A 13,582-nucleotide genomic window follows, 5' to 3' on the forward strand; every position below is an offset into this window, starting at 1 on the left:
TAAGAACTTTTCTGTATGGCAGCAATAAAACTATACAAGTCAAAACAAACAGTCAGCTGTCAGAACTTCTCAATAGATAAAATTGTTCAGGAGGAGAGCTCAGTCTTACCACAACGCAATCGAAGCTCCCAGCATCCTCCCTCTTTGGAAATTGAGTCCGTTAGCAGAAGCATCTCATACTGCAAATTACTAACCTGATGAGGCCAGAACAAAGTTTCTGCTCACATCAAATCTGCATAGCACTACAGTGAATTTAAACACCTTGGCCTAGTACCTAAATCCATACCAAGTCAGGGTTGGCCCAGTGACCTTTGAGGGCAGCAGACACCTTGGCGATGATGAGGTCATTCATCTGCTGAGTGGCCTCTGGATGATCTCTTAAGCAGGAAGGAAACAAAGTAGAAAGAGAGTTTACTAATCAACTCAATATATTGTATTTGAGCACAAAGTGAAGTACTTCATAAAGATGTGTCAGTTGAACTTGAGTTATGTGATATTTAAAAGTGTGAGCATCAAGTAGAAGAATTTAGGTACTGAATTGGAAATTAAACAGCAAGAACTCCTTACTTAGCTGTTCTACTGAAACACACTGGTGCACCGGATAGAGGAACACACCTGGTAAGGAGACAGATCAGCTGACGCACTTCTTCCCTCATGGCTGCTGTACCTCGCCGCAGGTTATACTCAAACAACTCCCGGATAAGACCCTGGAGGACGAGGATCTGCCGGAGAGCCGGGTTAGTGGCCAGTGCACGGAGCAGTGTAATGCAGTGGCCCGTGACAGCTGATGCACATCCGTAGCACTTGTTTGAGGAGGTGTGGCCGCAGCCAAGCACAGACAGGGCACGGTACTGACTGGCGGTGAAGGTGGGCTGGTGGCTGCTGCTGCTCCGGGACGACTTAGTGGCAGCTTCTCTCTGCTGCAGGTCATACTCCAAGAGCTCTTTTCGAGATGCAAGCACTTTCTATCAACAAAATGTAAGGAATACAATATATAAAGGAATGAAAGACATAGCTTTGTGTTTCATGGGACATCAGCAGTTTTCCTCCCTGACCTGTATTATCTTGGAGAGCTCATCAAATGATGTCTTGCAGTCTCCGCTGTACTCTTGAGCCAGCTGCTGAATGTATCTGTTCACATTAGCAGAGGACGCACCAAGTCCTGCACCTGCCCCGGTGTCATCCTGTAAGCAACAAGATAGAGAACGTTAAGGCATTAATCAGTAGAAACAAGAATGAAATAGACACTTGAAACAACTGTATGCATGTGTGCTAAATGTAAATACATACATTAAAAAAAGATAGTAAGAATGCTCAGAGAACGCTTGCTATTTGTTTGGCATACAGAAAGTATTCCACACCTTTAAATCCAGTGCAAACATTACATTTGGTGGTCTCAATTGGTCACATGAGACCAAATTTAAACTTGTTGGCCTGCATGTAAGACGCTATGTGTGGGTGAAAACTAACACTGAAAGTCAGCCTGAACACTACATCACCACGTTAAAACATGGGGGTAGCAGTATCATGCTGTGGGGAGGCTCGTCTTCAGCAGGGACAGGAAAGCCGGTAACAGTTGATGGGAAGTCGGATGGAGTTAAATACATGGGAACCCTGTAAGAAAACCTGTTGGAGCCTGCAAAAAGTGTGAGACTGCTGTTCATGTTCCAGCAGGACAAAAATCCCTAAACATACAGCCAGAGCTACAATGGAATGGTTTAGGTCAAAGCATATTCATTTGTTATACTGGCCTAGTCAAAGTTTAGACCTGAACCCAATTTAGAATATGTGGCAAAACCTGAAAATTAATGTTCAAAGACACCATCCAACCTGACTGAGCTTGAGCTATTATACAAGGAACAACGACCAGTCTCTAGTTCAAAGGTTATGAAAAGTATTTACTTTAGTCTTCTGTACACTTGCCTGAGGTTTCTCTGGTGCTGCTTCGTTGACTTTGGACAAAAGGCTTTCTAACTGAGGCCTGTGACCCATCAGCTGGTGGTAGACTCTGTCAGCTTTGTCCAGCAGGGTGTTAATGTTAGTCACAGCCTGAAAACACAAACACACACAGTCCAAATTTCTCTTTGAACAAAAGCAAAAATATAAAATGATTGTGAGATATGTGAGAAAAAACATTTTTCTTGAAGAATTTCAGCAAAGGAGTGCAATTTTTAAACTACTGTGTCAGTGTTTGTCCTGTAAATAGATTCTTGCCTTTTTCCTGTCTTCTTCATTCTCTATGGGATCCACAGCACAGCATGGTTTAGCATACAGCATGAAGTCAAATCTGGCATATTTGCAGAAGCCACATGCATTGCACAGGAAAGGGTCTTTTTCATCATAGTTGATGGACCTGAAGATAAATAATGAGCACTTATAATAAGAACTTTAAACAGGTAAAATAATTCATCCAGCAGTAACCTGCAGAAGAAAGCCTACAGCTCACCTGCACTTGTGGCACTGGTACACATTTTCGCCACAGTTGCCGCACACCCCAGGATTAGCAGGCACAGAGGCACTGCAGCGTGGACACTGCAGGGTCTCAGTGGAGGCTTGGTAGTTCTCGTAAAAATCTGAAAACTCTATCATCAGGTTGGATGCAACAATGGGTAAGGGGAGGTCAATCTTCACCTCAGTTTGTCCAGGGGTCAGCTGAACTTTCTTTGCTTTGTGCCAACGAGCCGGCCTAAACGAAACAATAAAGTTAAAGATGACAACTTATTGCCATTAGATGATCAGGCTACTAATACGAAGTAGTAGGTGTTTCCTAAAGCATACTTATTCTTCAACTCGACAATAGCCTGGACAGTCCTGTTGTTGTAATAGAGGTTGATGGTGCGGACCATTTTGGTGCGTTTCAGGTCACCAATCTTTACTGTGACTTTGCTGATGGTGTGGCTGCCAATAAGCTTCACAACCTGCTGCGTGGTGGTGTAGCGGGTGTCCACTTTGATAGAGGATAGTTTGATATTCTAAAGCAGAAAAGGAACAGAAACATTTACAATAACTTACATTTGTTTATACTGGTGCTCTCTCCATTTTAGTTTTTCTTATTTTGTTTCTTGTAATCAGAATTTTGTGTAACTAGTGCAAAGGATCTAGCCAAGACTGCTATAAGCTAAATGAAAGGTTTTACCTATTAGCACTAAAAAGAGAGCATTTTTAAGCCACGTGAAATTCATAGAAATCCCTTAAGATATAAACGTAAAGGACTGGATAGAAATAATTCCCGAGACGCTTGAGAAAAAAAGTTTTTTGCAAGTTTTTCCACTTACTGAGAAGGGAACCTCTGGGTTGTTGCACACCAAGCAGGGGTCACTCTCCAGATAAAAGCCATCAAACTCCACCAAACCAGAGAGGGTGCTTCAAGACAAAACCACACAATTTGATTTAGGGACCTGAATAAATGCTTGAGTTTGTATACATATCTCATTGTATATACATACTTGTAAATGTTGGAGTTGGGGTGATTTGTCAAGATGTGGTTCTGTGCTCTCAAGATTTCTACAGCTTTCTGGGAATACTCTTTCAGCTTGGACAGAAAAGAAACACCAGATTAACAAAAACTTTCTATTTTGAATTACTGATATAATTGTGGTCTTGTAATGCAACCGTGTGACAGATTCATACAAAACTAGGGCATTCACAGGTACACCACATACACAACAAAGTACTTCAAATCTAACCTTTTTCTCTGTTTGAGGAGTTTTGAGTGAGAAATATCCCAGTAGGTCAACAAACTGAGCAGCTTTGCGACCATATGCCGGAAGCTCTGGCCAGATGGCCCAAGTCAATTCGAGCAGCAGCTCCTGCTGAGATTTGCTGGAGTTCCTGTACAAAGATTTACATAAGCCAAATGCAAGAATTTATTCATACACAATTTTATATTTTTGAAGACCTACTATAACTAAGTGACACAATGGGAGTATAAAAGTTTCAACATTACCTGTAGATATGTAATGCCAGGCAGTGGGCTTGCCAGCGAACAGCAGATGAGTTTGATTCGAGTAGGAAGCAGCGCAAGAACTGGATCAGAGTCTCTTTGTCTGCAAACTTGTTCAGCTGACTGACCAGAGCCATACACAGCTGATCTTCCTGGCTGCTGACACCATCACCTGTGGTCAGTAGGTACAGCTTTAACAGTTTGGAGTCTCTTCTGTTAGAGCTATGGTCACAATCTAATATGTGCCTCTAAATAAGTTAAGGTAACATGACATAATTCACTACATCTTACCCTCTTTGTCCTTTTCTTTGTCTTCCTTCTTGCTTTTCTTGCTGGAAGATTTGCTTTGAGAGGACTGAGAAGCACCTCCCTGACCAGCACTACCGGAGCCACCTCCGGAAAACGATGAAGAGCCAGATGAGGAACTGGCCACTACCTTGCTGCCACACAGGGCACAGGAGAGGAGCTGTAGCAGAACTGGAGAAACGCCCTCATCCACCAGAAAGCTGACCTGCAGCAGGAAGTACAACACAGCTGGAAAGCAAAGAGCAAGAAGGAAAGAAACAAAAAACATGTTAAAAGTACTGGCTTGACATGCTTATTTCCATTTCTGAAATATTTTGATTGAACTTACAATCATCCTTCATACAAAACTTCTGCCAGTTGATCGTCCTTTGCGTAGCAATTTCAGCGCATGCTTTCAGATGCTCCATCTGCAAAAAGAAAAACAATATAATCTTAACATAAGAGACAAAAAAACTAAATCTAGAAAAAGTGTATTTACAGTTGTGTTCAATATAATGGCAGTCCAACTAGACTAACCAGCTCAATCACTGTTTTTGATAGAAAACATATTACCACAAATAATTTACTAGTAGGTGTAGTAGAGTCATAGAAAACCAACACAACCAACATTAGTTATATACATGCTCCTGAGTGTGCATGACTGAATAATAGATTGAAAGAGGCGTGTTCAAAATAACAGAAGTGAGGAGTTCAATTACTGAAGTCATTCATTCTGTGAAGAATCAGGTGTCAATCAGGAGGCCCTTATTTCAGGATGACATCGGCACATGTTCATGCATTTCTCTCCGAAGCCCCGGAAAGCAAAACTGTGTTGAAGAGAAATCCCCAGTAGAGAAGCTGTTTCTACAAGCCGAGTCTGAAGGAAGGACCACGGCCTGCACAACCGTGTTTACGGTAACAAACAGCTGGTTGACGGACCGAGCGAGCCGCCCAGCTCTCCGGAGCTAACCCTTTTGTTCACAGAGCGAACGCAGAGGTTAGCTGAAAGCTAACCGCTTGTTGACTGTGGACGTTTCTTCAAGCTTCGCCCCTTGGACAACATTTTCTCACCATGGTCAGAGGTTACGTTTGGGCAGATCAACAGTTAGGATGAAATAATCTGAACGATGTCATTCTATGAAGTTTTGTTTTTGTGAAACCCGGCTATCTTAGTGCTAGTAGGCTAGCTACAGCACGCGCCGGTTTGTGTTCTTTGTATGTTTTAAAGTTAAGATAAACTTTATTTAAAGGGTGGTTTTAAACAGAACATTGCTCATCGCGCTTATGCATTTTAACCCTTTTATTAATCCTGGTATTTTAAAGGTATGTGTTGATTCTGGTGCTAAGCTATCCGCTTCTTTGTTAGCTTAACGGCTAACCGGAAAGAACTTTAGGTTAAGGATTTAACCCCGGTTCTCTGAAACATGAGTGAGGTATCTCACTATGGGACACGCCTCCAGCGCCTGTCCCCCAGAAGCTCTATTACATGACGCCAGTCTTGACTGGCAGGCGGAAGTGACGTCTGCTCCCAAGACTGGCGTAATGTAATAGAGCTTCTGGGGGACAGGCGCTGGAGGCGTGTCCCATAGTGAGATACCGAAATGAATGTTGAAAGAGAACACGTGGTTACTACAGATAGCATGCTAGCACTAAGACTATTCAAGAGAAAGGTTGTTAGTTTTCAAGCTAGTGAATAATAGTCCCTGAACATCATTTACTAGATTTGATAACTAAGTAAACACCATTAAGCCCAATTTCTCCAGAAAGATTTGGCTCTTTTCCAAAATACTCCCTTAATACTTCTTCAAATATTATTTCAATAAATAAAGGCAGTTAATTAGACACCGTTGAGAATTAGTCATCCAGGAGGTTGGTTTTATTCAGCAGATCATTATTTAAAACGTTATTTTATTAAAATAATATTTTATCTTATCTTGCATTGTGAAGGGTTGTCTAGATGTTGCTGATTATTGCTTAAGTTGGTTCCAAAACTAACTTAACTTCATTTCCAGATTCTTCAAGATAATCCTTGGTTCTCAAACATAAACATTGCATGGTAATGTTGTATCACTCTTTTTGGTCATGATTTCTAATCATCTTTGATCAACTTGTTTATATTGAACATAGCCCATTAGTCTTCATTATTCTTTAATTCTGCTTGGATTGTTTTAGCATAGTAAAGAGTTTGTTGATTGAAATATATTTGACTTTGAGTTGACTTGTTTTTTTTTTTATAAATTCTTGTATTTTAAGAAATTTTGTGAATTCATTCCATGTGTGTGCAGTTTATGCTGTTCAATAATGTCAGAGCTCGTCTCACACCTTTCTATTTTGTCCTAATACCATCGCCTTACTGGGCTGGTATTCACAGGACAACCCTTAACAGACAAATATATTATTTGATAAAATATTAAAATATTAATATTAATTATTAAATAATATTCTCAGATTCATAATTACAACAACAGCGTACTTTGATTAAGACCTTGATCGGAGAAGGAAAAACGTATAAAGAAGTCCAGAAAATGATAGGCTGCTCAGCTAAAAAGATCTCCAAGGCCTTAAAATGGAAAGCAAACCAAGAGAGTTGTGAAAGAAAACGTAAAGTTATGCATATAACTACTGTTCCCTGAAGGAGAGTAACGAAGTACAACACATGAGTATGGGATATCACGCCCTGCGTGTCCTGGCTGAAGCCACCTCTAATCACGCCTCCTAGGCAAATGACGTGATGACGACAGGTGACAGGCCCCGCCTGCACTATATACCTGTCCGTCATCATCGTCATTACTCAGTTCGATAGCCGCTATTCACCGAGCCCAGCTGAGCAGCGGGGAAGCAATGTGTTGTACTTCGTTACTCTCCTTCAGGGAACAGTAGTCATATGCATAACTTTACGTTCCCTTTCAGTCGATTCACTCAGTACAACACATGAGTATGGGACATATATAAACGCCCCGCAGAGCAGCCATCAAACCTGGATCATACACTGCATACTAGTGCAGCACTTCAGACCCAGCAGAAAGAACAGAGTGAGCCACAAAAGGGGTTGTCACATCCAAACGATAAAACTTTACAAATGTGTGCAGCGAAGACCAGCTGGCTGCAGCACAAATGTCACTCTTGGGCACCCCTCTAAATAGTGCCCAGGAGGTCGCTATGCCCCTGGTGGAGTGAGCCCTCACACCACGTGGCATTGGGAGACCCCTGTTGCTGTAAGCCACAGAAATAGCCTCCACTATCCAGTGGGAGAGTCTTTGTCTGGACAGAGCTTTCCCCCTTGCTGGGTTAGCAATACACACAAACAGTTGATCACACAAACTCACAGACTGAGTACGGTCAATGTAACTACGCAGTGCACGTAAAGGGCACAGGAAGTGTAACCTCCTTTGTTCCTCAGATGCAAAAGGAGGTGGACAAAAACTCGAAAGCTCCATAGTCATGGAGCTGTAGTCCGAAGGTATAACCTTAGGAAGATAAGCTGCATTGGGTCGCAAGGTGACCTTGGAACCATCAGGTGAAAAGTGTATGCAGGTAGGATTTACAGACAAAGCATGGAGGTCTCCAACTCGCTTTGCAGTTGTCAGAGCAAGAAGCAGAGCAAGCTTATATGAAAGGAACTTCACATCTGACTCCAAAGGTTCAAATGGAGGGTCACAAAGAGCTTCTAGTACCAATGTGAGATCCCAGGAAAGAAAACTGGGTTTAATCACAGGTCTGAGTCTACGAACCCCCTTTAAGAAGCGTACAGCCAGAGGATGAGCACCTGGTGTGACTCCATTAAAACCAATATGGCAGGCAGAAATGGCAGCCAAGTAGACCTTAATTGTGGAAAAGGAAAGACCTTTATTCAGCAGATCCTGTAAAAACGTTAAAACTTCCACCATAGAGCACTGAAATGGAACAATGTGCTTGTCCTCACACCACTGCTCAAAAGCTCTCCATTTATAAGCATATAAGCCTCTAGTGGAGGATGCTCTTGCATTCTGGATTGTTGCCACCACATCAGGGGGGAGGCCTTTGGCTAACAAGCTGGACTTCTCAGCAGGTAAGCATGCAGCTTCCACATCTCTGGGTGTGGATGAAATATCTCCCCCCCCCTGCCTGAGTGAGGAGATCCCAGCAAATGGGGAGTTGCCACGATTCTGCTGCCAGCAGGCTGATTATCTCGGAATACCATGACTTTGCAGGCCAACGGGGTGCTACCAAAATTAGGGACAGACCCTGTTTGCGCACCCTCTCTAGTACAAGTAGTATCATTTCCACTGGGGGGAATGCATACAGGAGTACATTGGGCCATGGATGGGCCAGGGCATCCACTCCCAGCGGAGCATCCTGATCTGTTATGGAAAAGAACAGAGGACAGTGGGTGTTGGCTCAGGTGGCAAAAAGATCTACTGCTGCTGTCCCAAACAGACACCATATTTGTGCCACCACGGAAGGGTGAAGCCTCCACTCTCTCACCCGAGGTCCGTCTCTGGAGAGCAAATCTGCAGCCAGATTCAGACGTCCCGGGACGTGAGTAGCTCTGATAGACAGAAAATGCATGCTGCACCACTGTAAGAGGGTGTGAGATAGTTTCAGGAGAGGAAGTGAACGAGTCCCTCCCTGTCTGTTTATGTATGAAATCACAGCGGTGTTGTCTGTCCTGACCAGAACATGTTGGTTTAACAGAACCTGGCAGAAATGTTGCAGAGCCAGCAGAACCGCTAAGAGCTCCAGGTAGTTTATGTGGAGTTTGGATTGTACTAGTGTCCAAACCCCCTTCACGGCCATGCCATCGCACAACGCGCCCCACCCCCTCAGGGAGGCATCCGTGGATACCACCTTGCGAAAGGTTACTCTCCCTATTGGCGAACCTCGGCACAACAGTCCTGGTTCCCGCCAAGGGCTGAGAGCCGACATACAGGCAGTGGTTATTGTTAGCTTTCTGCTGCGGTGACGCCATGCACACAACCGGTGAGAGCGGGTCCACCGCTGAAATGGGCGCATCTTCAGTAGACCGAGTGATACTACTGCAATCATAGATGCCATCATACCCATCAGTTGTAAGATGGTCTGGAAACGCAGTTTGTGTCCCAACTGAAACTGAGCTAGGCAGCGGTGAAACGCGGCCACTCTGTGGTCGGAAAGACGTGCCCTGCTTGTAAGGGAGCATATTTCCAGACCGAGAAATGAAAATTGCTGACTTGGGATCAGCGAGCTTTTCTGAGAGTTTACTAAAAATCCTAGGGCTTGAATGTGCGACAGAACCCGAGACAGCTGCACTGTCGCCTGTTCTCTGGAACTGGCTATTAAAGCCCAGTCGTCCAGATAAGTTAAAATGCGGACCCCTGTCTCTCTGAGAGGTGCTAGCGCTGCCTCTACACATTTTGTAAATGTGCGAGGCGCTAGAGACAGACCGAAAGGCAGTACGAGGTACTCGTACGCCTTGCCCTCGAAGGCGAATCTCAGAAACTGTCTGTGGTCCGGGTGTATCGCTACGTGAAAGTAAGCGTCTGTCAGGTCGATCGTGGCGAACCAATCGCCCGGGCTGATAGCACTCAGAAGCTGCTTGAGTGTTAACATTTTGAACTTGTATGTTCGGAGGTATTTGTTCAGAACTCTCAAGTCCAGGATTGGACGAAGCCAGCCCCCTTTTTTCAGAACAACAAAATAACGGCTGTACCAACCTCTGTTCATCTCCGACTCGGGAACCGCACGAATAGCTCCTTTTGCTAACAGTGTATTTATCTCCTCTCTCAGAACCTCTGCTGCTTGGGCCATTACTGCCGTGTTTACCACGCCAACAAAGTGGGGTGGTCTCCGGCGAAACTGTAAACGGTAACCCATAGCAACGGTCCTCTCCACCCAAGGATGGAGTGCGCATGCGCGCCACATATGGAGACGTGAAGCCAGGCAACTGGCCTGCGGCACTGTTGGTGGAACGGTGCTGCCCTCTCCCGATGTGCGAGAGAGGTGCAGCCTCATTTGGCTGTTGCCTGCAGCTCTTTGATTTTGACTTTTTTTCATAGAAAAAACTGTCTTTATTGAAACATTTGGAGCATCCATACAAACATTTGGAACAACTGCAGTGCTCAGAAACACATTCAACGCACCCAAACTGGGGGCTTTTAGTGCAAATATATTTGTTGGGAAATTGTGCTTGGGACACTGTGTGGGGGAAACGCAGTGCCTCTTGGGACTGGGATCCCGAACAACACCAGCAAAACCTCTTTTGGACAGCACCCGCCGACAACTGGCAAACATGTCTACCTGCTCACGAAACTCCTGAGTCCCGAGTCCCACAGCTAGGAGGACTGTGTTTTCTTCTTTCGGGACGTCGAGTCCCTCTGGAGCCCCGGAGGAGGACCCCTGCTCCAGGCCGTCTTTCGGGGAGCTTGGCCGTGGTTTTGTGGCTGTGCCGTCTGAGGGTTCAAGCTCACGGGTCGCGTCATCCTCTTCGCTGGGGGTGGCGGTACAGCTGGTTTGCGAGTGCCCGAGCTGGATTTGGGTCTCACATCTCGCCTGGGGATGATACTGCGCAGTGCTTCGGTCTGCATTTTCCTCTGCTCGAATTTCGCCTGTATGGCGTCGAGAGATTGTCCAAACAGCCCGTCGGCTACCAGCGGTTCATCCAGGTAGACGGCTCTATCCCTATCCGGGATGTCAGAGAGCATCAGCCACAGGTGCCTTTGGGCAACCACCGTCGATGCCATCCCTCTGCCCAGTGATAGCGCTGCACAGCGGGATACACGGAGGATGTAGTCAGCTGTGATTCTCACCTCATTCAAGAGTGGCATCACAGGACTCTCCGGCGGTGTTGCGGCTCCAAGCTACGCCAAGCGCATAGCTTGGTATGTTTGCAGCATGGTAATGGAGCTCAGGGCACGAGCAGTGGTCGCTTGAGCCTTGTAGATTTTCTCCAATTGAGCAGCGGAGAACCCACAGTGCTTAGACGGACGCGATGTTGGACCACCCACACCGTGATTTTGGGATGGGGCCAGATATGTTGCCAAAGACGGTTCCATAGGCGGAAGATTCACCAGTCCGGCTTTTTCGGCGCCTTCCAGGTCCAGATACTGTCCATAACCCGGTACTGTGTCGCGGGTGGACAGTGGTTTGTTCCATGAAGACGTCAACTCAGAGATAAAGTCTGGGAACATGGGTAGATGATGCTTGACTGCGGCCGGCTCCGAGGGGAGATAAAATCCCGCGAATCGCAATGGCTTCTCCGCAGGAGGTGGGGAGGGCCATTCCACGTCCAGTGTGTCAGCTGCACGGCGCCAAAGAGAGAAGAAAGACATGTCGCCCGGGTCTGCTGGCGCAGCAGCGGCAGCCTGACTCGGCAGAGACTCATCCTCATCATCGGACAGACCATGAACATCCAAACCGATGTCCAGTACGTCCTCTTCTCCCTGAAGGGGTTCTAGCTGAAGCTGAGACCGAGCACCTGCATTATCGGCTAACCCATCAATATACTCCATATGGTCTGCCCAGCTGGAAGCGGGGACTTCGACCGAAAAGCCGTCCTCATCAGAATCGGACGAAACTGGGTTTCCCGCCTCGGAGAGCAGTGGGTCTCGCCGTGAGACAGCAGCCTATTTATCGCATACAAGGAGTCATGGACGAATTTGCATAAATCAAAGTACTTGAAGGGGTCATATTGCCTTATGCCAAAGAGAAAATGCCCTTGAAATGAATGTTTCAACATTACAATGATCCCAAACACACCAGGAAGCGAGCAGTATCTTGGTTCCAGACCAACAGGATGACAGTTCTGAAGTGGCTGGCCCAATCCCTGAACCTTAATCCAATTGAAATCTTGTTGGGTGACATTAACAATGTTGTTTCTAAGGCAAAACCAAGAAATGCAGCAGAACTCTGGAATGTTGTCAAATCATCCTGGGCTGAAATACCTGTTCATAAGTGAAGTTGGTCGACTCCATGCAGCACTGATGTGAAGCAGTTCTCAGAAACAGTGGATATACAACTAGATATTACTTTAGTGATTCACAGCAATTATAAATCCTTTTCAGTTCATACAGTAAATATTTGAGTTTGTAAAGAAAAATGCAGACACTATTTTGTTGAATAGCCCAACATTAATTTTTCCTCATTTTCTTTAATAAGATTAAAAGAACGATGCATTTTTCTTCATAGTTTGATTTGAATATAATGTGCAGTGTTCCCAATGCAGGGAAATAAAAACTATTCTAAAGATTTGAAGCTTTACTCTCGATTTTAAAAACACTGCTATTATTTTAAACACAACTGTATATTATAAGAAACAATTTATAAATCTGACAATTTCAGCCTCTAAACAATGTAGCCTACTGAGAAAATGTTGCGTTCAAAGGACACTAACCAGACTGATGAGTGTGTCATACTGTAGAGCTGAACCAGATGTCGCAGTGACTACGCCAGCTCGAAGGAAGATGCCTTGCTCCTCCAGAAGCTTCTTGATGCTGCGGACGTGCGAATCAAGAGTGTGCAGGTCTCGCAGCTGACGGTATTTTTCCTTGGAGCCGCAGATGAACAGCAACAACTTTCTGACTTGTCTCCTGACGAATGGTGTCTGCTGGATCATCAGGTACTGAGATGACAAAAGAGAGAGATCAGGATTGCTATTTGTTGCGAAGACAGAACATAAATCAAAAAACATGACAAATAACAAAAATATTATAATACTGAAAAGAAGCACATGAAAGCTCACCTCTGATAGATAGTAGAACCAAGAATGGTCAAAAACAGGGGGTAGGATCCGAGGGTTTGTGTCAGCAATCTTCTTTATCTGATACGGCAGCCGGAGCACCATTTCAGTCAGTAACTGGGAATAGGCCTCAAACACATCAGCAGCATGTCCCTGAGGGCAGAAATAACAGCTTGAGCTCTTATCGAAATGCCACAATCAGAACAAAGTTATGCAAGATAAATAAGACTAAAGGTTTCCCCTGTGGTGATACCTTGACATATTGACGAAGGAAAAAGGGGCTCATGTCAGGGGGTGAGGAGACTGTGTGGGGGCGAAGGAGCTGGCTGGTGGATGTAGGTTCCTCTTCACCCTGCTGGTTTTTCCAGAACTCCAGGAGCGACTTAAGCACATGGAGACAGTAGTCGATGGCGCCCAGGCTGAGCAAGGCTGTCGCTGTTGCATTGGAAATCAGAGAGGAAGACTAAAACCAAAACAAAAGGAAAACAGCATTAAAATTATATTTACAACAGTAAACTGACTCTAATGTCTATACTCTGTTTCTCAAATTCAATCACACACAGAGTCATACAAGGAATTTTCAAGTTCTAATTAAAAAATATTCAGTTTTGTATAAAAGTAATGAAATAACCCAACTCTGTACCCAGATATGTTTACCTTGG

The 13,582-nt window shown here is 44.8% G+C and overlaps 1 protein-coding gene across 8 annotated transcripts in view; it reads right to left on the reverse strand.

The window, feature by feature from the left end:
- The window catches only part of ubr4 (ubiquitin protein ligase E3 component n-recognin 4), a 72,713-nt gene that overhangs the window by 15,644 nt on the left and 43,487 nt on the right, over window positions 1-13,582 (reverse strand). For all 8 annotated transcript variants that reach the window (XM_047370288.1, XM_047370280.1, XM_047370253.1 and 5 more), the window contains 17 exons: window positions 13,174-13,383; window positions 12,924-13,073; window positions 12,576-12,803; window positions 4,578-4,656; window positions 4,235-4,477; window positions 3,947-4,115; window positions 3,687-3,831; window positions 3,447-3,532; window positions 3,276-3,363; window positions 2,779-2,972; window positions 2,447-2,686; window positions 2,215-2,353; window positions 1,924-2,049; window positions 1,056-1,184; window positions 616-965; window positions 287-377; window positions 110-194 (listed from right to left, as the gene is read on the reverse strand). In XM_047370288.1, the coding sequence (XP_047226244.1) occupies window positions 110-194; window positions 287-377; window positions 616-965; window positions 1,056-1,184; window positions 1,924-2,049; window positions 2,215-2,353; window positions 2,447-2,686; window positions 2,779-2,972; window positions 3,276-3,363; window positions 3,447-3,532; window positions 3,687-3,831; window positions 3,947-4,115; window positions 4,235-4,477; window positions 4,578-4,656; window positions 12,576-12,803; window positions 12,924-13,073; window positions 13,174-13,383 (2,752 nt within the window). The remainder of the gene's footprint in view (window positions 1-109; window positions 195-286; window positions 378-615; window positions 966-1,055; window positions 1,185-1,923; window positions 2,050-2,214; window positions 2,354-2,446; window positions 2,687-2,778; window positions 2,973-3,275; window positions 3,364-3,446; window positions 3,533-3,686; window positions 3,832-3,946; window positions 4,116-4,234; window positions 4,478-4,577; window positions 4,657-12,575; window positions 12,804-12,923; window positions 13,074-13,173; window positions 13,384-13,582) is intronic.

Source organism: Girardinichthys multiradiatus, chromosome 1, assembly GCF_021462225.1.
Source record: "Girardinichthys multiradiatus isolate DD_20200921_A chromosome 1, DD_fGirMul_XY1, whole genome shotgun sequence".
NCBI classification, from domain to species: Eukaryota; Metazoa; Chordata; class Actinopteri; order Cyprinodontiformes; family Goodeidae; genus Girardinichthys; species Girardinichthys multiradiatus.